A 27,670-nucleotide genomic window follows, 5' to 3' on the forward strand; every position below is an offset into this window, starting at 1 on the left:
CCTGATGGGCTAAGCCACATGACTGACGCTGTCCCGTCATTGTTCTAGTTCTAGGGAAAAGACAAGACAAGACAAAAAGTCACTGTCATCATCTTTTCCGAAGCTGCCGTCAATTATTTAAATTTAATATCTACCTATATCTTCCCCCCTGCTGGACCCTTTTTCTCTCTCTATTCCTACTCAACCACCCAGACCTCTCTTGTCTTTTGTCTTCCCTACCTTGGACAAAACCTGATACCCAACATAAACCACCACCACATATCATCATCATGTCTATGGGAATCATCACCATTGTACATGCCGTTCTGGCTGTCTTTCTCATCATCGAGTTAGGCCTCACAGCTTACAGTAAGTCCCAACACTCTCTGCTCTGCATGGGTATCGTACTATGTATCCAATATACTGACAAATCTTCAGTGGTTGATTTCACCGACGGCTGGTGGAGCAACTCGCCTGCCTCATTCGCCTTCTTGCTCTTCTGTTCCGTCTGGTCCATCCTCATGCTTCTCTACCTCGCCCTGACGCCTCTCTTTGCTCCCCGCATCTACCACAACATGGTCGCTCTCGGTATTCTCGCCCTCACCTCGCTCTTCTGGTTTGCCGGCGCTACCGCTGTTGCTGCTCACATCGGCGTTCCTAAGTGTCATGGAAACACCCGCTGCCAAGCCACTCAGGCTGCTGTCGCATTTGGTTACTTCATCTGGGCCATCTTTACTGGCTTGACCATCATGGAGGCTCTTGCTTTCATGCGAGGACGCGGCCACACTGCTCACGCTGATACCAAGCCCGGCCACAACTACGGTGCCTAAATCAATCAGATAATTCATCGGAGATGTAATGAAGTGATGTCGAGCTGAGGAGGAAAAGAAATGGCGACGGAGTTTTTTTTTATTGGATGACTTTCTTTTAATTGTCATGTCATGTCGCGTCATGGAAACGGCCGCAAGATACCCTTCTGTCAGAAGTGCCCGTTACAGGTCTACGTTTTTTGTATTATACGTTGTATTAATGTTATATTGGTTCAGACAATAATGCGACCCTACAATCCCGTTGCATCATTCATTCTTATTACCGGAAATGCTGAATTCCATTGCTGAGAACAGCTCAACACCATAAAGATTGTTCCAGCCAATGAAAGTATACCCAACCTTAAATCAGTGCATGTCCCTGCACTGACGCTTTGAAATGGTTGCAGGTCATGATGGAAAAGTAAGCCACCATTTCTTGGCTTCGCGTCATTCTTCCTATAGCTAGATGCGTCGAAATCGTCATTATATCATTATGTGTACCCAAGTTTTTAGGACATTCATCGCATTAGTCCTGTGACATGTTTGACATTGTATTTGGCTTAGTGCACCATCTGCCATCTGATAAATAAAAAATTAAAGGTCCTTGTCAACGCGGGGGAAATAAAGTGAATCAACACTGGACCCTGGATCTGTTTGTCGGACCCATTATAAACATTAATTGATGATTTAGTTAATAAAGAGCTGACTGGCACTTTGGTTGGCTTATCTTCTTATCAAGCTGAGTGACGGAAGTACTAAATCAAGATACAAAAAGCAAAGAATGATGCTCGCCTCTGTCACCACTTCCCCCGTACAAGCGATGTGACTTTCCTCTTATAAGTAGGTGAATTAAACCCAATAAAGGAGCCTAGAGCTTACTTAGCAGCACATGGATCGAACTGGACGAGTGAGCTTACAGCGTTGGGGTTTATCTCCAACTACTAATATATTTCTTATCAGCCGTATGGTCAGTTTTACTGGGATTATTTGGCATGGATGCTTATCAGTTGCACAGACCTGCCCGGACGCCAAGGAGGTTATGGGATATGATGAATCGACACGGAATTCAATCCGGTATGAGAGTTGTAAACGCTTTTTAAATGATAGATCACGGATGCATGAATTGTTTTATTTCGTAGTTTATTCGAATTGTTTGCATGTGGTTGTGATGAGTCTATGTCAACCCTTTCTTTTCACATCACAACTTGTAACTCATAAGCAGATACAGCATTTATCAACCACTCTTCATTCTGGCTCCGGATACCAGATACCGAGACAGGTAAAGCCCCCCATTAAACTGCCTTTACGCTAGACAAGCCTGAGCACATCAGCCCTAGCTAAACTCCAAGACTTGCGGGCGTTATCAGTCAGTTCGCAGCGTTGTACCGCGGCTCTGCGGTCGTCCCCTTGTAAGAGAGGGACGTGAGTCTCGCCTCGACGGGTTTAATGCTGCTTTCGTGCTCTTCAACTTGATTATTTTCCGGGGAGCGTATCGTTAGTTTGACTGTCATTTCTTAGTCTGCGCCTCCTTGTCGTCTTGTCATCTGGCAGCTCATATATACTACTTCAACTGCACTGCTTGCCACGCGGCAGCTTTCTGCGAGTCTGCACACCATCAAGTTCAGTAGTGACTCCTTTTTATTACATATGAGCCCAGTCAACGCCACTCGATTCATCATAGGAGCATTTGGGCCATTGTCTTTTATCTGTCCTGGTTGTTCTTTACACTGCACAGCTACCCACTTACAACTATATCCACCCTATAAATCATGTCGGCACGAAGCGCATATGCGCGCAAGAAAACAACGCAGGCAAAGAATAAAGACCCAGTCAAGCATGGAAGAGCTCAATCCATAGCCGCTACGTCTTCGAGTGGTGAAAGCATATACGTTGACACTTCGTACCCACCGACCAGCCCATTCACATCGTCTCCTCGATATCCTCCACCAATACCACAACATGCTACTATGCCAATGGGAAATAGGGGCGAATGGCAGGGAAGAGGAAACCCAATGACAGCGCCAGATTGGAATAGGGATGCGTATCTGAGCAACCAACTTACTACGCCAACAGAGGATTGGGTTCATGGACGAACAAGGAGAGCTACCATGCCGGAAGAATACAGCGCCATTGAGAAGAGCGGACTGCGATCAATGATTGACAAACGAAGCGACGATGTGAGGAAGACTATAGCAAAGACGTTTACCTTTCGCAAGAAGGAAAAAGACGAGGAACCATTGGACGAAGATGATGAATCCAGCCGACCAAGTGCCGAGACTATACAACCCAGAATCATCCCTAGTCCTGGTCTCAGTCCTACTGAGAGCCGTGGTTGGGATATACAATCTACAGCGCCAACAGAATTACGTTTACCATCGGTATCTTCATCGACACCTTCTCAGTATCTTCTTTCGCCGTCGCCAAGATCCCAGATCTCATGCAATATACCACTTGCCGGCCCACCACCAACTGGCAAGTTGCCGCCGATACCTCAGACGACACCTGCATCAGCACCGCAGATGAAGCGTTGGTGCGGGGGAGGAAAACCCATAACCAAGTGGAACAAAATGCGAAAAGACCCGGAGCTGTGGGATCCCAATGGAGATGTTTTGATCTATCTCGGACGCAACGGCCAAAGCTTGCCTACGATGCGTATCTCTTCTTACATCATCGAGGCAACCAACAGTCGATATTTGACTTCGCTTCTGAATCAAGGTTCACTCGAAGGACAGGCAAATCCACCACCTTCACCCAGAGGTGAATATTACGAGGCAACGCTCGGGCAAGACCTTCGAGATGGTCTACTAACACCTCCTACATCGGGACGTACCAGTATAGGGGATGTGAGAGGACAAGTCTTGTATAAGATGCATTTTCCTCCTCCGCAGAACGCAAAAAGTATCGACCAACTGCGTCACCAGATCACTACGCGCAACTTCTTTGCACTGCTACTAAACGCTTCGCTTGTAGGCTTGTCTTTGCACGAAGCTTTATCCGACCTTCACGTCCGGCTCGACAGTTATATGCCTCCAAATAACGACAATGTCAGCCAGATAATACGCTATATATACAACCGCGATCTCGACGATGTTCGAAACAGCCCTTCAGGGGCAGTATCACTATTGATATGGGCCGAAGAACCTGACGTCAGATGGGCAGAAGGTTGGAGAGAATGCTTCACGCACTGCGTGGGCATGTACAATGCTGTGCAAAAGTGTAAGGACTTCAAGCGCATCTCCTCAAGCACGAGGCAATTGATGGACAGGGCTAGTAAGGAGATGTCAGACCGCGTACAGGCTGCTGAGGACCGTCTCACTAGCTTCAGGTTTCAGGACATATACATATTCACCCCAGAAACTGTTTCAGAGATGAGAGCAATTGGTAGACTGAAGGACATGTTACTACAGCATTTCGAGCGCGAGTACGGATCTTGGCCTCCTGCATCGGTACAACAAGACAACCGATCAGTCAATACCGCTGAGAATGACAGATGGCTGACTCGGGCACTGGTGATGAAGCTTCAAAAAGACTTTGGTGCGCTGTATGATGGCCTGGTGGACCGAGACATTATCTGGGGTGTCTTGGAACTGAGATCAAGGAATATGGTGGCGCTGGTGTCTAAACAAACCAACAGGCCTATTACATCGGATACGGACTATTTGCCGATAGCAGATATGATGATTGAGTTTGACAAGAAATATCGCTTCCCGCATATTCCACATCCATATCCTTTATTGCCCGAGTCGATGAGTTCATCTCGAAGAAATGATGCGAAGAAACGAGCCGATCACATCAACGCGTTGGAAAAGAGGATACGACTCGCTTACACAGAAAGCTACAACGAAAACGAGTTTGATAGCGGGTTCGGTCCCAACAGCCTCGTTCAAGCATTCGAGCGATTCGAGAAGATGGATGATATCGAGAACATGAGTCCAGCGACGGCACGACGTAGTCGTTGGATTCTCATATACGGTATTCTTCAATCACTGGCCTCTGTGTCTGTGGATGATGGGAGAGTACAGTACAGCGACAAGGTCGAATATCACTTGAGTCCAAGGCTCGAGGGAGTAAAGTTACCGCCATGGAAACGGGGGCCGAGTGAAAACATTGGAGAGGGAGCGCACGAAAGGTCTCATTGCTGGACAGAAGAGACGGAAAGAAAAGAAGAAGATGATGACGACGATGAGGTTGATTTGAGTATCATTAATGACCTTGATCTACCAATACAGATGAACACGGGAGGAGCGGTCGGAGGTCGGAGCACGGGGCCGATGAGTGGATCTATCAGCACAGACACGGACACGGACATGAACAGAAGTTTTCGTCCAGGGTTCAGAGAGAAGAGAAACCGGAGAGACCGAGAGAATGAGAGTCCAGTAGTGACGGATTATCTGTATACTTGATCCAATGACTGAAAACTAATTAGCTTAACGGTAATAGTGAAACTAGATGAATTCTAGTTATCGATGGTACCTGTTGATCTTTGTTCGACTCGAACCCCCCCAGCCACCGCTTAAAGAATAATGGATACTATCTCCAACAAGGCTCCATTGATGTGCTGCTGCGATGCGGATCTGCCGAAATGGGAAGATTTATAGGCGAATACTACTGTATTCTTCAGGTCTGAAACATGTAGTTGAACCGCATTTATGCAAGTTTGGATCATGTTCCTGAGTAAAGATGGATCTTGCTTGTGCATGCATCTGCATCAATTTACCAGCCACCGATGAAAGCGTTGTAGATGATGGAAAATAGACTACTTAGCCAGGGGTAGTTTTGTTCAAGGGTCTAGTCTAGTTAACGGTGAATCATTTAGCGGGACCGTCTCGTTTTAGATATTTCGTCTTCTCTCTGTCACTCCCAGCCAACTTGTTTTGTGGGTGTTTTTACCTCTTTTGGAGGGTCTGTGAGCTACTTTGCTGACCAACCTCTTGAGTTCCTGTGACGTTGCATCAAAAGGTCTAGAATTATGGTCTTGGCCTTAGAGTGACCTTTCTGGCTAAATAGAAAAGAAAAAGGTGCCTTGATTTGTGATTCAATTGCCTCAATTAATATTAGTTGTCTGACATGTTTGCTGATTTGGCTGTAAGTGCTTGCATTGCTAGTGTAAGTCGACGTCATGTTGCCAATTTCGGCATCACCGTTCAGGAAGAACGTTGAACAGGTAAAACTTTACAGTAATAGAATTTGGGGAAACTATAGAACAATATAATTCAATTTACATGGACGATTACGATAACCGATGCATAACCTCTCATCTCCAGTTTCAAGGTCGACATTTCACGACATGAACATGCATAAACCCAACAAGATGAGCCCAAGGCCCTAAAAAGTAGAGCCCAACCACTAACTTAACACGCTGAAGCTACAGGGGTGCACAGGTGGTTTTACAAGGGTTATCCCACCTCCCCCGTGGCCTGCGCCATCTATTTCCAAGCACCAACCACCTCATTCGAATCAAATGCATTGCATCTTGCAGTAGTTCAAGACTTGTTCAAGTCATGTCGAAACCAAGGAAATCTTGACACCAAGTTTTGAATAGCTTGAACGAACCTTTTTTTTCTTCTTTTTTTGCTACAAAACCAGGCCTTTCTTCCCACACACCCTCAGCTTCTTTCTCCCTCACCTCTTGATCCCTTCTTTTTTCTCTCGTCATCATCACTCATTTTTAGTCACTGACTACACTAGCATCACTTATATCCTCACCCTCTTATAAGTCACTGCGCACCCATCATTATTACTTTGGCCGGCGCACCATAAACCAGGCATCGATCTTTGTGCTACATACAACATTTATCGAGTCGCAAGGCTATAAACCGCAAAGATGCTCTTCGCAATGTTCTTCGTCTTTTTCCGGGTTCTTCAGATTATCACTCTGGTAAGCAAAACACCACCATTTATTTCTACTTTTGCGAACATCCAAATTAACTCATCAATTAGATCCCGTGTATGGGAATGCTCGCCTGGTTCGTTGATGGATTCGTCAAGCAAAATGCCTTGACACCCGACTCTATCCTCATTCTCTTCATCGTCTCGGTTCTTGCTCTCGCTTGGGCAATCTTCACCCTCTTCAGCTACCACCGCTCCTCGACAAACGCCCACTTTGTCGCCTTTGTTGATGCCCTCTTCTTCGGTGCCTTCATCGCTGCCGTTTACTACCTCCGCTACGTCCAAAACACCGACTGCGTCAGCATCCGCCGTTCAGATGATTGGGATGTCTCTGCTGGCAATGTTCGTGTCATTGGCCCCAGCTACGACCTCGTCAACAACAAGCCCTGCTCCATGCTCAAAGCTTGCTGGGCCTTTGGTATCATGAACATCATCTTTTTCGCCATCACATCAGTCGTCGCTTTCTTGCATGGTGGACACATGAGTGCTTATAACCGCAGCCACTCTCGCCGATCTTACCACTCCAGCCGTCACAGCCACCGAAGCCACTCTCGCTCTGGCTCTCGTCACAGCAGCCGTAGCCGCCCTCACTCTCGCCGTGTCTACGTCTAAGCTGGAAGTATGACTGCCGCTGCGCTTGACTCGAGTCCCAGCAAGCACGGACCAGAACAACAACACGTCGAGGATACCGCCTTTTTGGGCGTCTACCGCCTCTCCACTTATACACATACCCAAATACTACAATACCCCAACCCAATGACCGCCAGATGGTAGTTTCGCAAGCTCTCCAGCTTGTCCCTTGTCCTCGGATGGGTGCCTGCATACAACGCATCACGACGCGTGCCAGGGACCCCAGTCCTCATCAACACGTCAAGGACACAAGCTGCCAAGAGATCCTGACGAATGCCGCAAGGAAAGCGGCTTAATGCATTATGAAATCTCCTAGAACATATTTTCCATTTTATGCGAGAATCTATACGGACTTATGAACAAAACACGATTCAATATGTCTTTATCTCTCGAGAAGAATAACAGAAGATGAAAGTAAAAGAACTTTTGAGCTAGATAATGATGTTGCCGTAGCTCATGCCCTGGAGGCTGCGCTGGTTGATGATTCTATTGTATATAGCACTATGACTACACTTTTAAACGAGCCGACGAAAAATAAATGAAAAGAACCATGAACCTGTTATCAAGAAATGTGGCTTGACCCATTCAATATTCGCCTACTTTTGTCTATATCCCAACGCCTGATGATGCTAAAAATGGTATCACTTTTGTTTTCGTTTTGTACTCAATGCCGACCTGATTCACCAACTTGATATCCCCTCGCGACGCCACTTCTACCTTCTTCAACCAACGTGCTGGCCTCGTTATCAAAGTCAGTACCCAGGCCTTGCCACGTTCGGCCGGAGCGAAGGAATTCAGCTCCTGGACTTGCCACGCCGTTGATGCTTGCCAGTTCGCCAACGCTGCGCTTGATGAGGGAATCGTTCTGCTGGGCTGAACTGGCTTGACCATCGCCGGTCGCCTCGGCAGCGTCTGAAGTAGCGGGATTCTTGCGGACTGGGAGTCGCATGGGACGACTTGATGAAATCAACTTTCCAGTGCGCATGTCAAACTCAGGGGGTGCAGACTCTTCTCCTTCGACACCACCAGCGACATCGTCGACTTCCTCCTCCTCTTCCACATCAGCACCCTCGGATTTCTTAGTCGCATCCTCAGGCTTGTCGTTGAGCCCGAGTTTCTCGATACCTCCCCACCACTCGCCACCCCAGACACGCTCCTCCTCGCTCATCAGCGCGACCTCAAGCTCAAAGGGTGTGATGACCGGTCTCCAGTATCCAGCGTCATCTTCAATCAAGCCACTCTCCCAACATCCCACAACAACCCAGCCCTCAATTTCGGAAAAGTTTGCCAGCTTAGCTGGGTTAAGTTTGCCCACGACCATGGTGTAACTCTTCTTGTCCGCACGCGCAATCCTCTCGCGGAGGGTGTTGATGGAACTCAGGTAATTCGCAACTGATAATGTGTTGACCAGAATACCGATCACACCTGCGGAAGCGAGAGACAGCACTTTGGCGAATCGTCGACGAAGAAGACCTGCTGTGCGCATTGTTGGATTTTCGAGGGCCGGAGAGGGTGTAGAGAGGACGTGCAGCGAGGCGAAACGTGTGTAAAGAGCGAGTAGGAGCGCCGAGGGCGGATCGGAGATGTGGACGATCGAGTAGGCCTTCCAGTGTTCGTCGTCATGGGCATCGTCTGAAAGGATCTTGCGGTTGGGAATCAAAGCGGCAGGGTCGCGAGTCACCGCGGTAGAGAAGGTGTCGTCATAACCTTGTTCCTTCAGCAGGGACACAACCTTATCAACATGGTTCTGATATGTCAAGTCGGCCATGATAACCAACTTGACAGTATTATCGCTGAACTCTTTCTTGATTTCGTTGACCGTCACCTCGTAATCTAGATTGTGAGTAGTGTAGACATATATCGCAGGAAGATGACTTGTAGGGCTGAGACAGGTTCGACCGTAGTGGACTACAACATCTGCCGAGACGTGCTCTGCAGCGATTTCATCGACGCAGCAGGCGCTGTAGCTGCTGTCGGCGAGGACGTATATCCTCCTCTCCGGTTTGGCCTCCTCTTGGGCATCATGGGTGCTGATCTCCTTAGACAAGGCCTCTACTACGCGCGGGGCATCGACAAGCATAAAGTCGGGGAACTGTAAACCAATTCGCTTCCATCCTCCAGCGCGGATCTCATCGGCTGTGCGAACGATCTCGTATGTTGTACGAAGGGCATCGTCGGAGAGGGTCGAGGTAGGGATAGAGTCAGCGGCAGGGACCTCGAGAATATGGTCGTCCGGTGTTGATAACACGGGAGCAGACGAGAGTTCGGACGCCATGGCGGTAGCAAATAGAAATGGAGGTTTTCTTTTTGGAAAGTTGGAAGAATAATGAATATTTTGGTGGGGTTTGGAGGTTTGATGGAGGGGAGGGGGTGTTAATGCGGGGTGATGGTGTGAATTTGCATTCAGCATTAACAAGGACTATCACTACCTAGACACGAGACTTTTCAAAGCCACATACAGTGTTCTTATTATTTTGTTTTCTTTATGTAGGGGCATTTTTGGATAGTTAGTTAGATTTGTGCAGAGAAGTTTGTCAATTGCTTCAATAATAGTATATCCAACGGTCCAACAGGTACGTAGGTAGCTTTTTGACGACCAAGACCAATCAGACAGCCATGATTAGTTATCATGTAAAGCCATTAACGCCATTAAAGCCATTGTTGGTTCAGCTGGGCCTTGTAGTATACGAGATGCCTATTCGGTCGAAATCAGTAGCAGGCAAGTCCAAGCTTTCATTTGGACTGATATGTGGCTATCCGTAACCTGAGACGGAATAACGGGTTGAACCGTGGTAAAGACCGCTTCCCCCATATGATATGAGGGTATCGGTAATAATACATCTTTTCAAAGTCCCTCGTAAGATATTATGGGCATGAATAGCTGGCAAATGCCGGACAGGTTTCATATCCTCGGCTGACTTAAGCTTTTTAACTTGTGGTTCAATATCGAGACAAAGTAGCACCTCAAGATGCCGAACCACCCCCTGTCAACCCTCGATTAGGCAATCCGTATACACTAAAAAGGAAATCAGTGTATGCATCACTGCCGAAGATTCGACTTACACGACTTTTGTCTAGCAATATCCATCACTAGAGGAGAACTTTTCTCTCCTCAACTGTCACAGACGAATTGCTTCTCTGGTCGAAATCATGTGAGGTTAGACGTTGGTCGCGAGTATTTAAGTCTGTCTGCCGATCCTGACGAAATTCGTTTCCTGCAACGACTTAATGCACACATCAAAAACATGGATTCAGAACCTCATCAACAACACTGTCTGGAGGGCAAGACAATTTTTGTCGCTGGTGCAGGCGTCGCAGGATCAACCTTCGTTATCTCTCTGCGCAAACTCTGGGATCCTCGACTGAAAGAGCCGACCATCATCCTTTACGACCGCGATTCTCCTGATGTGAGCGCTCAACGAGAAGGCTACACAGTATCGTTAGCTGGCTACGACACTTCGGGTGGCCTCTTCGCCCTCAGGAAACTAGGTCTCCTTGACGAGATACTGGACAATGCTGTTTCTGGTCTGAACGACGAAGGCGCTTTCAAGATTTGGGGACCGGCCTGGAATGAGTACGCAAGCTTTCGACACAAACCCATCGATGGGTTACCCTCATCTAGTGTCCGCATAGCAAGGAAAGATCTTCGCCAAGTCCTACATAACAACCTGCGACCAAGCGATTCGGTGCAGTGGAACTCCCGCTGCCTTTCAGCCCGTCGACTCGAAGACGGCAGAGTGTGCGTCCAAGTAGCAAGAGGGTACAACGAAAACGAAGTAGTCTCGGAGGAAACTTGCGACGTTCTCATCGCAGCTGATGGGGCAAATAGCAAGCTACGGACAAACCTGCGACCCGAAGATGGCCTGGAGTTTGCTGGGGCTATCTTGCGTGGAGGTATCTCTCGATTCGAGGGCCTTCCTCCTGCTCCCATTAACAAAGATTGGGGTTTTATGCTCTCCGGAACTGGCGTGTCGTGCTTTTTCTCCCCAGTCGACAAACAGAGCGTGGTATGGGGTGTTGGTCATCTCGAGGCGGATCAGGTCTCGAGACTAGACCTACACGATGAGGAGATGGTGCAACAAGTTATTGAGACAGGCCTTCAACTTGGCAAAGAGCTTCAAGAGCCGTTCAGGACGATTGTACACTACACGGATCCAAAGACTGTCTTTGCAATCAACGCCCATGACAAAAAGCCTTTCCATCACGAGGAAATAGATTCCATTCCTGTCGTGTTTATAGGTGACAGCAATCATGCTGTTAGCCCGTTTGCCGGGTTTGGAGCCAACCTGGCACTTTGCGATGGATGGGATTTGGCACAACAGTTGTGCAATGGCCGATCAGTGAAGGATAGTGTGATGGCCTACGATGATTTGGCAGTAGCTCGAGCGCTTCCTATTCTGCAGCGATCAAGGGAAAGACTGATATCAGGACATAGGAGTGGTGGAATGGCAACACGCAGGGGAGAGAGGCAAACCAAGCTTGCGTGAAAGCGGAGAATCCAACCCTGCCTTTCTTTGTATTATACCCATTTTCTTACCAATTTGAAATTCATTGCATCAAGTACCAAGATATCGAATTGAGCTTACAAAGAAGTGTCTACTTGATAAATAGAAGCTTTACATTAATAAGGCCCTGCAGCTCTAGCCCCTCTTAGGTAGCCCCGGGGAAGCGGATGTAGCGTGGTGGGGTCCTTCCCTCCAATGTTCCATCCATAGGTCGTACCAGGTTGGGATTTTTAGTAGCCCTCTCTCTACTCTCTACCTTTACACTTACTCCTGTCTCGCAACAAGAGTAACGAATCACATCGACTATCAATCATTAAACCATCAATCATATGGTATCATGAAGCGCAGTCATTATGCTTGCGACCAATGCCGAAAGTCGAAGCGAGGATGCGATGCGCCACCCCTTCTCGGCCCTAGCTCACCAGCATGTAATAGCAACCGCGACGGGTTCGGTAAGTCAATACATGGGCGCTTTTCACATCTTGGTACATGGCAACTAACGGCAGGCTCTTCTTTGGGATCAGCGTCTGAAAGTAGTCACGAGTCTTGCTCCTACTGCGCAAAAACAAACAAGACGTGCACTATGGACTGGGCTTGGTCGCAGATACAAACTGCATCTATCGTGAGCGCTGTTGCTGCTGCTCCTCCTCCGCCCCCACCTCCCCAACAAGCGTTAGGTACGTTTGGCGAGAGCGCAGATGTCCGAGTGAAGCGGGAGAGGCCTGAAACGGCACAACCTTTTGATGATAAGAACTTATTGCCAGTGTCAGGGCAAACAGATACTGCGGCACCATATACCTTCCAACAATCTAATGCGCCGGGCTCAAGGCCTGGGTTCCCTGGCCCTCATACAATAACACATTCTTCCGTAACGGCCACCCCTTCTACGTCAACTTTGATCCAAGCAATATACAATCCAGGCGATACACTTCCCATCCACCATCATGGTCACTTAGCGAATCACTTGCCAGTATCTACATACACCATGCAAGGGTCGCGAATACCCAACCAGTATAACAACTCCTTGCCTGGATCACAACCGGGAACAAGAGACTCCCGGTCCCCTGTCGACGATACTTGGAGTAGAAATGAGTCGACAAGAATAAAACGTCAACGCACATCATCAACATGGACGGATCGACGCACAAACTCACTGTCGCCGTTTTCAATTGACCAGACCATGATGACAAGTTCCAACAACCAATTCATTTCCACCAATCTTCTACAAATATATCACGATGTACTCGAGCACAATCTCTCTTGTTGGTTGACTGAAGTAACATGCCCTTACAGAGCACCTGGTTATATTACGGGTGGCAGTTATGCTCCTACTGAATGGGGGTCTTCGTGGTCAAATCGCATCTACCGTCGCACGATCAATCTTGACCATGCGATATCGACATCCAAACTTACTCGACTAACTCATTCCGAAAACCAAGCTTCTGCCAAAGCGCTACAGCTCGCAATCATGGCCTTTGCTACGCAGTGGGCCCAGGGCAGTCGCCGTCAACGGCAAAGCTTTCCGGCTGATGACGAGACACCAGAAGATATACTTGACGACATCACCGAGGAGTTTGACCGCAACATTCAGCGTAATATCTGGGAGCAGGCCAGAAGAGCACTGCAAGATGTCACCGATGTTGAATCGTATCGAGTGGCTACAGCGGAATTGATATTTGGCCTGACACAAAAGCCGTGGACTCATGATGATGAACCTAGCCGCGCGACCAGAAACCCTAACCAGCTATCAACCCCACGGCCCGAGGTTGATATGAAGTCATTGAATACAGAACTTGGCGATATCATCTCACGAGATGGCTTACCAGTCTTTATAGAAAGAGCCGCGCGTAAGATGCACGCTCTCAAGTTCCGATTTGATTCAGGACGACGTGGTGTCACCGGGCCTTTTACAAGCCCCAAAAACAGTGACGCCTTGTCCATGATGAATCCAGAAGACCGTGGTACTGTTGGGTTGCTGTACTGGCTTGCTGTTATGCTGGATACTGTTTCCTCATCCATGAGTGAGCGTCCAGTTGTCGTGGCCGATGCAGACAGTCAACATGATGATGCAGATGATGATCTCGACGCGACAACAAATGGGCGATGGAACGTACCACTATTCATCCAGGATAGTCTGGAGCAACCGCATATGTATCATGCCGTACATTGGCCTTGCTCATACGAATCAGCTGCTGAGGCTGTCACAAAGTCGGCACCTGTCAAGGTCCTTCTGTTTCGGCATATCTCGTACCTTCAAAATATCCTGAGAAGAGGTGGCCATGGGGACAAAGTTGAAGAAACAATCGCAAACACTACCTCATTGTACCGATACTGGAACATGACACATGGCGCCTTTTTCAAAGAGCTGCTCCGCGATTACGAATCGGTTCCAGGCCGTCTCCAAAGCTGGTTCGTCTGTATCTCAGCTCACTGGAACCTCGGCGCCCTCATGCTCGCCGATCTTATCGAGTATGTAGACAAGAACGAGATAGGAGAGGCAAACGCGTCTTACGCCCGGCTATCCAGCAAAACGGTTACGAGAATGCGTGAATCGAGCGCCAAAGAGCTATCTGAGTTGGCCAAGGTGTCAACGCCCAGCCAAAATTTTACCAGTTTAGCAACACCTCAGATGTCGCATTTCCATCATGCAGTGAACGAAGCAACAATCCTTACTGAGCCATGGACTATACTCCTCATCAGAGCCTTTGCCAAGGCAACTATGGTCTTCTTACAAGAAGCAAAGGATTATTTAGATTACGGTTCAACAGCATCAACAAGCCCCAGCATTGACTTCCAAGAGAACATGCGTCGAGCGCAAGATTGTATAAAGGGACTGTGGATCCTAGGTAAGAAGTCTGACATGGCGAGGAAATCGGCAGATACCCTGGCGGCAGCCATGAGGAAACTGAGATTGTGATTTAATTATATAATAAGCAGGCATTGGTTTCATCTATACCCTATATGTATTCTATAATTGAGAGATATTCCCTGACAAAATATGCGACTTCGATTAGAAGCACATATTATCGCTCTTTTATAGAGTGGCATCACACTAACAAACAATACTTTCAACACGTGTAAGTTGAACTGTCACAATCTAAAAGAGAGGCTGAATATCTGAACACACCGGACAGGAGCGGTTTCTACGACTACTTTACGTGGGCCACGGCTAATGTTAGTACAGTCGCGGGAACTGATGAATTTATATACTCCAGGTCATGCCATCACCCTCATTTTCAACTCAAAAAAAAATACAAATATTGTGATGCAGGGTAACTGGTATGTTTGTGGGAAAACCAATAACCGGTTCCATACTTGCAGAAAGACATTCAGGTACCAATTCACGAGTGCATGCAATGTTGCCAACTGTAGAAGATGTGAGAATGTCTCACATTTTGCCTGAGCTGAGAAGTGTCTTAAGTTTCTTTCTTTGCTTGGACTGATCGGCTAAAATCAGCATCTCAAGCCACAATTTGCTTTTTACACCCTCTCACATACGTACATCGATCGCATCCTTGAACAGTGCATCCTTGCTGTAAATCTTGCTTTGAAAGTCTCAGATCCTGCACTCAGTGAATCAGTATCGGTACGGTACAACTGACACCTCTAGCCTGACATGGCTTCGATAGCTCGTCGACTTGACAGGGTATGTCGCATCCCTCGGTAGAAGGCCCGGTGATTTGTACCTTGCTCATATGCAGATCCTTCGCCCTTGTTGTGTGTAATCCTGGTATGTGCGGTGCCGACGTAAATCATGAACCCGTAACCGTGGTACTGGCTGGGTGACAGATATGACAGGCAAGACATGGGCGACTGTCATATTGATAAGTGACGAAAGGGAGAATGGAAATCAATCATGAGCGGAGGAATGATCAAATGGTCCCGGAGTTCAGGTCGTCAACTGAGACCACATAAATAGGATGTGGGGACATGACTGAGACTCAGAGCTCCCTAGTCGATATTTCTTATTCCTGTTCTGCCTACAGAAAGAAATCTTCATACTCATGTGTGAAATTCGTCATGTACCCCGTAACGGATGGATGGACCTTCAGGGCAAGACAAACGTGGGCTGCGGTGCGAGGACGGATAGCTGCCCAAAAGAGGGTTGAGAAAAGAAGCCACTCAACCCTTTGAGTGCGGAAATATCCATTACTTGGCGTAGTTTACGTGCCTTCCAAGGTATGCTTGTAGCCCATGCAGAGCTGAACGTGGATATCAAATCTGAGATCAAAAACCTCAAGGTTACGACAACTCGACATGCCACAGCTTTCGACAGGTAAAAGCAAGCCTACATCTCGATGTTGAGTCATTCCTGAAAGTTTGATCATTGTCATGACAATGATATCATATTGCTGGGAAATCGAACCATCTACTAGCGATTAGCTCACAGCAACTCAAGAGTTCCTGGACAAACCTGATGTGCCCCATCGAGCATGTCTCTAGAGATGAAAAAGGTCCCATCTAGTGCTTCTTTCTTTGAACGCACGCGTAGTACAGTCCACTTCTTCCAAGATGACAGCGTTCCATTCATCACTTCTGTTTCTAGAAAGATAGTATCGAGTCTGAGACAGGATCTACCCATTCCTAAACGCCAGAAAGCCGCGGCGCGTGGCAAAGAAAGGCCGAAAAGTGACGGGTTTCGGAGCCATTTTCTGTTCTGCGTGGCCTGTAGTCACTTTCACATTATTGCCGCTCTACCTATCAGCTTGGCAACTACCTTGCTGTACACCATCAGGGCTCTGCGGAGGACGGTCCGCCAAACACCAACACGATCTTTGTCTCACTGGACCTGGTACGGAGTACTGGGCAGTTATCCGATAGGACAGTCTGGTAAACGAGAACAGAAGGGATGCACTGTTTAGACTTTGGTTCGTATGAACCCGTTGAGAACGACGCGGAACTGAAAATTGATAGCCATATGTTGGTATGCATCATGTTGAGTAATCGATATGGTGAAAAGACTAGCCAAGAAAATGCAAAGCAAAGAGCGCTTGTTGATCCTTGGTATGATTCAGTTTGTTAATCTTGAATGTAGTATCTATGTTCTGTTGGAGAAATGCTTCAACACTTGTTGCTTTTTCCAAGACGTCAAGAACTAATTCTTTCAAATTCGTCGTCATAGCTCAAATCATTAACTATGCAACTAGCCGTGAACAAGTCAAAGCAAAGTGAAGAGAAGGGAGGTAAGACCAACATGGCAACGGACCTCGGCATATAGCCTCCTCGAACAGCAATTGTCCTTCCGGACCGCGAGCAACGCAGCTGTATCGATAGTCTCCTCCAATACTCATCCATCCTTGAATATGTCGCAGACCAGCCCGCAACACGAAGCTTCTTTGTTCGGGATTGGTATGCGCAGTATAGATTTTGTGGCCAGCCGAGGGAGTCTGTCTTGAAGGCATGCGGTACAGAACGCATGCATTTACCGTTCACATGAGCTTAATCGAACTTTTGCAAGGCAAACGTGAACCGTTGAAGGCCTCCCGCTCTGGGGTTGAAACCAGGATTCATCTCTGGGGTAGACTCAGCACGTGGCGATGCACCAAGGTTGCAGTTCTGAGTTTAAGACTTCCTGCAAACTGACCTGATCCTTGAGTGGGGATTTACCATCATCTTGAGTCTGGCCCCTTACTATCACAGTCAGTTGAATATAATCCTTGTCATGAGACTCAAAGAGAGTATACCGCAGGACCATCTACTAGAACCCACATAAACTTCTGAATTACTGCCATGCCGTGCCATGGGCGCTGCATACGGCGGCGTTATCTTGTTTCCCGTGTTGTAACGCCAATCTCTTTGATCCGTGTTAGTTCAGTATCGAAAATCGTTAGAAGGCGTCGAGAACACGTGGGTTTAAACTCAACTGATCCTCAAAGTAACGGCTGCATCTTGTCACAATAATGACTTTAAGCTATTGAGCCAGCCGAGGCTTGAGAAACGGCTTCAAGCAACTCAGTAGAAATTTCTCTGGAAAATGCTTTCTACTCCCTGGATAGGCAAGGCAATCCCTACAATACATTGCCAATATTTGAGAGCCGGCAGCGATGAGGACGGTTTCTGTCATGAAGGAAGTGTTACGTATAGCAAGGGCGACCAACTGCAAGCCTGGGCCACAGAGCAGAATATCAATGAAGGCAATGATAAGCGAGTCAGTGTGGCCTGACGAGGTTCTTCGTAAAATCCAAAAGGACGCGCATTCAGTATATTGAGTTGAGGTCAGTCAGTAGCAGAATCATCAGAGACACCCTTGGCTCCATCAAGAAGCCACATGCTGTGGGTACGTGTCGTTATCTTCACACGCCCTGAATTGCAGGGCGAGGATTGATCTTCAAGACAAGGCCCGTCATAATCGATGGTTTCAAACAAGGGTCCACTGCCACTTTAGATTGACGGGTTCCGGTTTCCAGGGTGCAGTAAAGCCTTGGAGAAGATCCATCCTATTGGATTTGCAAGGTCGTATCGAGGAAATACCCCAGAAGCCCTTCCTAGAGAAAAGCTGATCTATCCGTCGATAGTTAGTAGCGGTCCCTTGGCCCGAGTCCCCCTGGTTGAAATCATGTCTCATCGCTGTCACATTCCTTAGTGATTGACGAGGCTGCGGTGCTCCGTCCACATTCTCCGTACGCCGGGGCCGGCTCCGTATAGCCAGAACCCCCGGGCGGGTGTGCGAGGAATGCAGAAGCAATTATGACAAGTTAGTATCCGCAGTAAACTCAAGCCGAAGTTGCTGGGGAAATCAGGGCAGTGTTCATATCTCCCAACGTAGTCAATCCGTCGAGACAGTCCCAGACGGGAAAAAAACGCTCAATTGACAAGAGACTGGTTGTAATGAGTATCGATATTGCAATAGACAGGATGAAACATCTTTCCCAGGGCAGATTGCCACTGCCGTTACGCCATGTAAGACTATATAAGCTGTTCCTGCTATCTCAGGTTTAACCCAACGGTCAACTTCAAACAATCCCCATTGTCTTTTTCTCACCTTTTCCTCACTCTTCGGGGGTTCTCTTCACAATGGATATGGCGAATTTGGCGCAGGATCATATCCTGTACGACTCTATCCTCGAACTTGGCCAGGGTGATTGTATCGATACTCCATTCTCAACAGTAACTTCTGCGTTTTATCACCATGCAAAGAACCATCCAGACGCCACAGCTCTCCGCGATCTCACGGGTTCACCAAAGGAGTTGACTTATCAAGAACTCGCAAACAGGGCACAAACCTTGGCTGCACATCTCATTACTCAAGGTGTCTGCTCGGAATCGCGAGTTCCCCTTGTTGCTAAAAGGGGAAGTGACATGGTCATCGGCATATTGGCGATCCTTTCCTGTGGCGCCCAATACGTTCCCCTCGATGGCGGTGTTGTTCCTGACGAAACTATTCGTCGCGTGTTGGAAGAGTCAAAGGGTGGTGTAGTTCTTTGTTTGGCTTCAACAAAGCACCGCGTTGCATCCTACCTCGGCCATACAGTGGTTCCTATTGACCAAGTAGCAACTCCCTCCCTTGAAGAGAACGCACACGTCGATCTTGCATCACCAGATAGCGGCTGCTACGTGATATACACATCCGGTGAGTGAATTTCCCGCTTGAGTTATCCGGTGGAATCTCCTAACAATATTATAGGAACAACAGGGGACCCAAAAGGAGTCGATATCACTCACAAGAATGTCGCCAACCTCGTGTGCTTGTCTCCTGGAAATCTAGGCGTGGCAGTTGGCACTTGCGTTGGCTCGGTCCTCAACATCAGCTTTGACATGGGTAAGTTTCTTTGATGCATTTCGCTGCCAATTCTGACCCGAAATAGCAGCGTGGGAGATCTTTGCCTGTCTCTGTAACGGAGGCACACTGGTCCTTCGAGGTTCCAATTGGGAGTCAACCCTTCAACAGGTTTGTGCTCCAATCACTTAAATCACGGACAGGGACTTACTCCAGAATAGATCGATGTGCTCATCTGCACGCCTACGATCATTTCCAGATACCACCCAACACAGTTTCCCAGAATAAAGACTGTTGCCACAGCCGGAGAGCCCACCACAAAGAGGTATTCATCTTTCAATCCATGAGCTCCATTCGTTACTGACTGTTGCAGGCTTGCCGACTTGTGGGCAGAGTATGGCACATATTGGAACTGTTGCGGACCAACCGAAACAACTATCGTCAACACCATGCATAAGCACACTGTTGGAAAGGAACTATCAATCGGTCGACCGACTCCGAATAACAGAGTCTATGTGCTCGATGGCGAGGGTAAGCCGACACCTATGGGCACCGTTGGTGTAATGTGGGCTGGCGGGCTTGGAGTATCTCGAGGCTATATTGGTCTCGATGACAAGACAGCAGAGAGATACAGGCCAGATCCATTTTCCAAAGACGGGTGAGTAACCTCCTGCACCCCCTGGTGCAAATTCTGACACACAAATCAGATCGGTAATATACAACACGGGAGACCTCGGCCGTTGGCAACCTGATGGATCAATCGACATTCTCGGTCGAGTTGACGACCAAGTCAAAGTCAAGGTACGTCCAAATTCCAAAGTATACTCCTGTCCAAGTCTAACCTGCGTCAAGGGTTTTCGTGTAGAGCTAGATGGCGTAACCGCATCTCTTGCATCGGCCCCCGGCGTGTCTCAAGCGGCTGCGCTATTGATCGATGGAGAGATCCATGGATTTACCACCCCACGAAACTGCGATGTAACCACGACGATTAAGCATATGCGTCGATACCAGCCCTACTATGCTGTACCAACACACCTCCACCCCCTGAACGAGCTCCCCTCAACGCCGAATGGCAAGATCGACAAGAACAGGCTCAGGGTATTAGCCTTGGTTGAGCAGAGTACTACCACACAAGCATGCGAGAGTGAGAAGGTCCAAGAGCCTCGTGTTGAACTCAAGGTCCAACCCTCTATGTCCACCTTGGCAACTCTTACAGACAAGTTGGACCTCGAACGCGGCATTCCTGATAAGACAATGGCCCGACCGCTTAGAGGTCTAAGACGCAGGATCTTCATTGTCTATCGTACACTGTTCAGTTTGATCGGATTACTGAATTTGGCAGCATTAATCTGCGTGATCGCTCTTCGTCTTGATTCCGAATGGTTGGGTATCATTACCGCCATCAACCTCGCAGTTGCAGTGCTCGTACGACAGGAGACGGTGATCAACATCTTGTACAATGTATTCTGCTCAGTGCCAAAGAGTTTACCACTCTGGGCCAGGGTTCGCTGCGCCAAGATTTATCATCTGGGTGGTTTACACTCCGGTGCGGGTGTTTGTGCTACTGCATGGCTAGTCATCTCAACAGTTCGTGGGACAATCTGCAATGCAGGTTTCTGCGAAGGTCATGCGACCGTTTCCTTGGCGACACAGGTCGTATCGTGGATTCTGTGCGGACTTCTGTGTTCCATGGTTGCCACTGCATGGCCTTCGTTTCGTAAGCAGTACCACAACGTCTTTGAGCGTTTCCACCGTTTCGCAGGTTGGACGTCGCTGGGTATGTTTTGGGCCCGTACGATTCTTGCTATCAATGATTCTCGACCTCAAGACCAAGATCTTGGGCTTGCCTGTGTCAAAAGTCCAGACTTTTGGCTTTTGATTGTGGCAACTTTGAGTATTGCCTCTTCATGGTTCTTCTTGCGTAAGGTTCCCGTCGAGGCCGAGGTGCTTTCCGATCATGCAGTCCGACTACATTTTGATTATACCGTTCCCGTAAACGGTAGTTTCACACGCATTTCTCAACGCCCGTTGCTCGAGTGGCATTCATTTGCAACCATCCCCAACCCAGAGGCCAATCATCACGCCAAAGGCCATTCGCTGGTAGTCTCTAATGCTGGCGATTGGACACGTTCGTGTATCCAAAACCCACCGAGTACGATTTGGGTGCGTGGTGTGCCGACTTGTGGGGTGATGCGTATCTCGACTCTCTTTAACCGTGTCGTGGTTATCGCCACAGGCTCCGGGATTGGGCCGCTACTGGGACATATAGTTAAACAGACGTGTCCCACGCAGCTGATCTGGTCCACGACACGACCTGAAAGCACATTCGGCAAAGAGCTTGTCGGCCAGGTCCGAGATGCGATTCCAGACGCGATTATCTGGGATACGAAAGCCCAGGGTCGGCCAGATCTTGTGCGAATGGGCTATAACGTGGCCAAGAACTTCGATGCCGAAGCTGTGATAATCATAGCAAACGAAAAAATCACCAAAAAGGTCGTGTACGGTCTCGAGACACGCGGCATTCCGGCTTTTGGAGCCATCTGGGATAGTTAAGCTGTCCCGTTGTACATTGTCTGTTGTTTCTCCGTACACTTTTCAAGCTTGACTTGACAGATTTGTTACTGGCGTTCTTGGTTGTTTCTTTCTGTCTCTTTTCATCCATTTTTAATATGCTTTTGTTTTTCTTTGTTGCCTGAACAGATTGCTCAACGCGATTGAAATTGTTCACCAGAATTGTTTGTCTTTTGGAAGATCAAAAGTTGGAGTGACATCATGGTGCTTAGAGATTAGATATGCAAGTATGCAGTAAAACGATGCGAATCGGCGAGACCTTACCCGAAATGGCAATTTTGAGATCTACACAATTGGCTTTGCTCAACGTCTTCAAGTATCTACTGTGATAAGAAATATGCTTTCTTTGCGACGAGTAGTTACGACTGCGGTCCCCTCGGTTGGGCGCCAGGCTCTTCGGGCTGTGCCTGCAAGCACAAGGCTGTACTCTCAGTCCATTGGCCCTTTGGTATATGACTTACATGAGCCTGCCCAACCAAAGACAGACAAGAAGAACTCACCCATTCTCTTCCTTCACGGTCTGTTTGGATCAAAGAAGAATAACAGAGCCATCAGCAAGTAGGTCAGGCCTTCCAATTCGTATACCGATGAACTGATGAGAAAATAGAGCTCTGGCTCGCGATTTGGGAAGATATGTATATGCACTCGTATGTACTAAACTCAACGGTTAACGAGTAGAGAAAACTAAAATCAGCTTATAGGATCTCAGAAACCATGGCGAATCGCCCCATGACACTCGTCACGACTACAGTGCCATGGCTGAGGATGTAGCTCAGTTCATTAAGGGCCACGGTCTCAAGGAAACAACTCTCATCGGTCACTCAATGTAAGGCACCACCACTTGATATTGTTCGATGAAGGAGCTGACATGGTTCAGGGGAGCCAAAACTTCCATGACTTTGGCACTTCGCTCTCCAGACCTTGTGTCTGATATTATTGCCGTCGACAATGCGCCAGTGGATGTCTCACTCAGCAGAGATTTCCCCAAGTACGTCCGCGCCATGAAGAAGATCCAGGAAGCCGGTGTCACACGTCAATCCGAAGCCGACAAGATCCTCAGCGAGGTTGAAGAGTCTCTGCCTATCCGACAGTTCCTCCTCGGCAACATGCACCTGCCTGAAGGTGAGAAGGTGCGCAAGTTCCGCATCCCTCTTCACACCCTTGGCAAGGCGTTGGACAACCTTGGAGATTTCCCATACAAGAACCCCAACGAGATTCGTTTTGAGAAACCCGCCCTGTTCGTTCGAGGCACACAAAGCAAGTATGTACCCGATGATGTGCTGCCTCTGATTGGGCAATTCTTCCCCAAGTTCCGACTCGTCGATGTCGATGCTGGTCACTGGCTCATCTCGGAACAGCCTGAAGCGTTCAGACAAGGTGAGTAACATGCGAGACGTGCAGAAGGTTTGAACCACATACTGACAGACATTCCACAGCTGTGGTTGAGTTTCTTCAGAAGCCTGAGTGACGCAACCGAACTGGATATCATGGATCATGTCCCACTAATTGAGGCGAGTTCTAGACAATATTTTCCGTCGCCTCTGCAGACTTGCCCTACCTGTAACGTGTGTAGATAGATAGATATACCAAATTGCCATTTGTGAATGCAAGTTCAACGACATGGTGGGAATCGAGTCAGCATTGTATAACGGGGGTATCAAGGTGGATTTCTTCTACGGCTCTCATCTCATAACGTCCTTCACGACCAGCGCCAAATCACCACAAAATCCCAAGTCGCAACGAGTCACATGTCATAAATCATTCGGCTTGTTAACTGAACGTTTGTTTTTACCATTCAAAGGAACATGAACCAATCCCCGAGCTCCCTTTTGTGATGCTACGCCATTTGGACGACCGAAAAAAATTGGTAGGGATGAGTTTATTCGCCGCGAGGCCCCTATTGCCTACCCCGCGCCAACCTGCCAAAATAATCCTTTTAAACCTCCTCAAGGACACGCTCCTTGAACTCCCGCTCAACCTTCTGACCCTGGTCGTCGGTACCTGACTCGCCGTGCAGAGCCATCAAGGCACCAAGGTCGAACTTGGGGGCCTTGAGAAGCTTGACCTTTCGGATGTGGACCTGTGATTGGTATATTAGTATGGAGGATTCGACATATCAAGGGGCATAAGCCTCTACTCACGTTCTGGAGAGGGTAGATGCCCTGGGTGGACTTCTCAATCTCGCGGCCAATGACCTCGGGAATGAGCTTGGAGGTAAGCTGGGTGAGAGTGCAGCTTGAAGCCTCACGCTGGATGATGTCGGTCATCTTGCGTCGGATGGCTCGGATCTGAGAAGAGGCGGCGTATGTGGTCTTCTTGACCTGGTTTCCTCGTCGCTTGGTGAAACCAATGGCGAAGAGGCGGATGAGGTAGTCGTCGGTAGTCTTGACAGTGACGTTGGCCTCAATCAGAGTTTGCCACTTGCGGACGAGAGATCGGAGCTTGTCGGAGGTGAAGTCGAGACCGTGGAAAGCAGTCAAGCAGTTCTTGCCCTGGACCTCGTCGACACGGAGGCGGACCTTGCGGAAGGAGTGGTCCTCGTCCTTCTGGAGATCGGCCAGAGAGACCTCGAGGATACGGCCCTTAAGAGCGTCGTTGGCGTTCTTGAGACCGGTGGTTCGGTTCACGAGGGTCTTGCCGACACTGTAAATTGGTTAATCGTCATGTCCCACACAAAAGTCGACAATTTTAATCGGATTCGTAGTCGCAACTCACTCTCGAACGTTGAAAGGGTTAGGGGCCTGGAAGATTTCGAGTTAGCCATGATGAATCGCTGCGCGTCGAAATTCGAGATAACCAACCTTGATCGAGTACCAGTCCTTTCGGGAGAAGGGGTCGACCGTCTTCTTCTTGAGGCCCTTCTTGCCCTTGGAGAGTCTCTTGTTCCTGAAATATCGCGTAAGCCCATTATGTTCATTACTGCTCGTCGTAGGTAGGTGATGCTCACTTTCCAACCGCCATGTTTGCTGGCTTATGTGTGAACCGTTGGAGAGATGGTACTGGTGAAAGAGTGGTGGAGGGGCGAGATAGTTGCAATCTTTGAGCAGCTTAGGTCGACGATTGATTTCGTGTGCTGAAAAAACCGGGGCTGAAAACCGGGGCAGGGCAAGACCCTTTTTTGGAAAAGAGTAAAGTCAGATGTGGTGGCCTAAGGCCCACGTCTCCAATACTTTTTGCGAAAAGGGTATGTGTGCGTTATTGAGCTAGGTAAGCTCCAACAACTTTTTTGCAACTGCGCCACAGATGGAAAGCCACAGTTGTATGTGCCACATTACAGTACCCCATCTACGTCAGCAGCTATTGGTTTATCGTGTGTTCTCATGATATGATGCTTGTAAAGTTCGAGCTTATTGCAAATAGCTACTATGCAACGCATCTTTTAGATATCTAGTTACGACTCAGATCAGATTTCAAGTTCAACTCAATTCTCCGAATAAACAAACCTCATCATGGCGCCCTCACTTCTTCTACTGCCTTCACCTCCGCAACCTTCATCGCCATCCACTCTCTTCGCTGCCTACAGCGCCCCTCTAACATCTGTCCTACAAAAGCTAAAGTCGGCGTCTTCTCCTCAAACTCTTGTCGTTGGTGTTGCTCTACCTATTCTCACGGGTCCATCGGCCAACTCAAAGCAAATCGCATGGTCAACCGCTCAATCTCTCCTCGCCAGTCTTTACACCCTCACATCAGTCATCTGCGCAAATGAAGACATTCCCGTTGATGTAGGCGCTGGAAATGGAAGTGTGGATGTGAGAGTTGTCCTCATCGACCATGAGAAGGGACGACGCTATGAGCCCAATTTTGAGGGCCAATATGAGGCTAATTGCACAGCTGTGTTAGACTTGGCTGCGTTTGCAACCAAGGTTAGATCATGGGACATGGTATATCATCCCAGCTGTGAAGAGGGTTATGAGTTACTATCCGCATTTCTTCAACTTGCGGAGAGAAAACAGACATTCACACAGAACCAGCTCGTCGCTATCGAGGGTGGGATCAGCTTGACAACAGAGCAAAAACTCAATACCGAAGAGCTGCAAAAAGGCTTCAACACTGTCTGCCTAGGAGGCACTTTTGACCATCTTCATCCCGGCCACAAACTTCTTCTCCACACGAGTGCTATTCTTCTCAACATTCCTCCGAAGGATTCTAACAAGACATGCACACTTGTCGTGGGTATATCAAGCGACGAGCTCCTCGCCAAAAAGAAATATGCAGAGGAGCTTCAGCCGTGGACAGAGCGCACCCAGGCTGTTCTGTCGTTCCTATCTACGCTACTCGAGTATGACACAACGGCTACATCGCCTGCGACACAGTCTACACCTGATGAGACGATCGCTACTCTTCGTGATGGGAGAATCAAGGTGCGGTGTATAGTACTTCGCGATCCCTTCGGCCCACCTATTCACGAGGAAGATGCCGATGCAATTGTTGTCTCTGCCGAGACTCGCAGCGGTGGTAAGGCGATCAATGATCGCAGAACAGAAAAGGGCTGGAAGCCGCTTGAGGTGTTTGAGATTGATGTACTTGATGCAGAGGAAGTTAATGGGGAGGCGGCCAGTAAGACAGACGATTTCGCAGCCAAGATCAGCAGTACGGCAATCAGACAGAAGCGGGCCGAGGCAAAGAGACTATCGTAAGGTGGATGGTCATTGATAGAACATACTTTAATGAGTGACGTTGAAAGGATCATGAAACATTGCCCGTGCGGATGTGGCCGACTAACTACAAGATGAGTGTTTGGTATTGAACGTTATGGTTGACACAGACCACCTGAGAATAATTGCATAAAACACTTTCACTTTTGACTCTATGAGCGCGTTTCAGAGAAGCCCGGCTTATGCATTATGACATGCGAATTCAATCAATGCTTAGTGTGTTATCATGTTGTGAGACATGGCACGGAAACAAGAATTGCCGCTTACTACGTCGTCACTTATCACTCTCAGATTGTGCAAGAATTCTTTCAAGATTGGGTATGTCATATGCTATTTTTATGTCTTGGTAACTAGGATTTATATAGATTATGAGATTGAACTGATGAGTTGGTGGGTTTCCATGCTATACACACGATTTGTCTGATTCTCTTTTTTTCTTTTTTTTTTGTGTTTTCCTTGTTCCTTTTCCTTCTTTTTTTCTTTCTGTTTTTGTAGGCTTTGTCCAGATGGATCTAAAGCGTCCTGTTTTTTTGTAGTCAATGGGCTTTTAAGCTTCACCCAGACTCTTGTTGGCTTCCTTTCACTCCACCTTTTGAGGGGGAGTGTAGTGCAGCTATTCCTCATTCATCGTGTATAGCTTGGCTTCAAGCGTCGTCGTCGCTTCTCTTCTACCGAGGAGCCCTGTTTCGCTGTGAATCCAGACCACCCAACAATAAACCTAGTTCCAGAGCGCATTCAGCCCGCCACAATATCATTCTCAGCTCATCTCAATTCTTAGTAAGAGTTTGGCGTTGATGGTGTTGGTAGGCGACGCATTTGCTGCTTTCATCGGGGGTTTTGTGGCTTTCGCTGTCGCTGGCTCTTCTTTGAGCCGTCAGGGAAAAGCCAGTAAATGCTATCTCGTTATGAGTTTAG

General features: G+C 48.1%; 10 protein-coding genes across 10 annotated transcripts; 8 read left to right on the top strand and 2 right to left on the bottom strand.

Moving 5' to 3' along the window:
* Positions 1-269: 269 nt before the first annotated feature.
* FSST1_001564 (MARVEL domain-containing protein) lies at positions 270-809 on the top strand (the record flags this gene model as incomplete). The annotated part of the gene is made up of 2 exons (XM_083227470.1): positions 270-348; positions 418-809. 2 exons carry the CDS (start codon positions 270-272, stop codon positions 807-809), a joined length of 471 nt encoding a protein of 156 aa, XP_083091746.1.
* Positions 810-2,557: 1,748 nt separating this feature from the next.
* FSST1_001565 (uncharacterized protein) lies at positions 2,558-5,191 on the top strand (the record flags this gene model as incomplete). Its single annotated transcript, XM_083227471.1, has 1 exon — positions 2,558-5,191. One exon carries the CDS (start codon positions 2,558-2,560, stop codon positions 5,189-5,191), a length of 2,634 nt encoding a protein of 877 aa, XP_083091747.1.
* Positions 5,192-6,612: 1,421 nt separating this feature from the next.
* On the top strand, positions 6,613-7,289 carry FSST1_001566 (uncharacterized protein; the record flags this gene model as incomplete). The annotated part of the gene is made up of 2 exons (XM_083227472.1): positions 6,613-6,666; positions 6,729-7,289. 2 exons carry the CDS (start codon positions 6,613-6,615, stop codon positions 7,287-7,289), a joined length of 615 nt encoding a protein of 204 aa, XP_083091748.1.
* Positions 7,290-7,971: 682 nt separating this feature from the next.
* On the bottom strand, positions 7,972-9,582 carry FSST1_001567 (2-(3-amino-3-carboxypropyl)histidine synthase; the record flags this gene model as incomplete). Its single annotated transcript, XM_083227473.1, has 1 exon — positions 7,972-9,582. The coding sequence occupies one exon, from the start codon at positions 9,580-9,582 to the stop codon at positions 7,972-7,974; it is 1,611 nt and encodes a 536-aa protein (XP_083091749.1).
* A 970-nt stretch (positions 9,583-10,552) lies between these two features.
* Positions 10,553-11,794, top strand: FSST1_001568 (FAD-dependent oxidoreductase; the record flags this gene model as incomplete). The annotated part of the gene is made up of 1 exon (XM_083227474.1): positions 10,553-11,794. One exon carries the CDS (start codon positions 10,553-10,555, stop codon positions 11,792-11,794), a length of 1,242 nt encoding a protein of 413 aa, XP_083091750.1.
* A 355-nt stretch (positions 11,795-12,149) lies between these two features.
* Positions 12,150-14,729, top strand: FSST1_001569 (uncharacterized protein; the record flags this gene model as incomplete). Its single annotated transcript, XM_083227475.1, has 2 exons — positions 12,150-12,264; positions 12,319-14,729. The coding sequence occupies 2 exons, from the start codon at positions 12,150-12,152 to the stop codon at positions 14,727-14,729; spliced, it is 2,526 nt and encodes an 841-aa protein (XP_083091751.1).
* A 4,097-nt stretch (positions 14,730-18,826) lies between these two features.
* On the top strand, positions 18,827-22,082 carry FSST1_001570 (uncharacterized protein; the record flags this gene model as incomplete). Its single annotated transcript, XM_083227476.1, has 7 exons — positions 18,827-19,382; positions 19,437-19,571; positions 19,618-19,700; positions 19,751-19,854; positions 19,903-20,187; positions 20,237-20,330; positions 20,382-22,082. 7 exons carry the CDS (start codon positions 18,827-18,829, stop codon positions 22,080-22,082), a joined length of 2,958 nt encoding a protein of 985 aa, XP_083091752.1.
* Positions 22,083-22,437: 355 nt separating this feature from the next.
* Positions 22,438-23,568, top strand: FSST1_001571 (uncharacterized protein; the record flags this gene model as incomplete). Its single annotated transcript, XM_083227477.1, has 5 exons — positions 22,438-22,658; positions 22,708-22,747; positions 22,802-22,926; positions 22,978-23,477; positions 23,537-23,568. The coding sequence occupies 5 exons, from the start codon at positions 22,438-22,440 to the stop codon at positions 23,566-23,568; spliced, it is 918 nt and encodes a 305-aa protein (XP_083091753.1).
* Positions 23,569-24,036: 468 nt separating this feature from the next.
* FSST1_001572 (40S ribosomal protein eS1) lies at positions 24,037-25,061 on the bottom strand (the record flags this gene model as incomplete). The annotated part of the gene is made up of 5 exons (XM_083227478.1): positions 24,037-24,180; positions 24,242-24,743; positions 24,816-24,841; positions 24,902-24,986; positions 25,048-25,061. The coding sequence occupies 5 exons, from the start codon at positions 25,059-25,061 to the stop codon at positions 24,037-24,039; spliced, it is 771 nt and encodes a 256-aa protein (XP_083091754.1).
* Positions 25,062-25,549: 488 nt separating this feature from the next.
* Positions 25,550-26,737, top strand: FSST1_001573 (uncharacterized protein; the record flags this gene model as incomplete). The annotated part of the gene is made up of 1 exon (XM_083227479.1): positions 25,550-26,737. One exon carries the CDS (start codon positions 25,550-25,552, stop codon positions 26,735-26,737), a length of 1,188 nt encoding a protein of 395 aa, XP_083091755.1.
* Positions 26,738-27,670: the final 933 nt, after the last annotated feature.

Source organism: Fusarium sambucinum, chromosome IV, assembly GCF_050947815.1.
Source record: "Fusarium sambucinum isolate potato_lamoka chromosome IV, whole genome shotgun sequence".
Taxonomy (NCBI): Eukaryota; Fungi; Ascomycota; class Sordariomycetes; order Hypocreales; family Nectriaceae; genus Fusarium; species Fusarium sambucinum.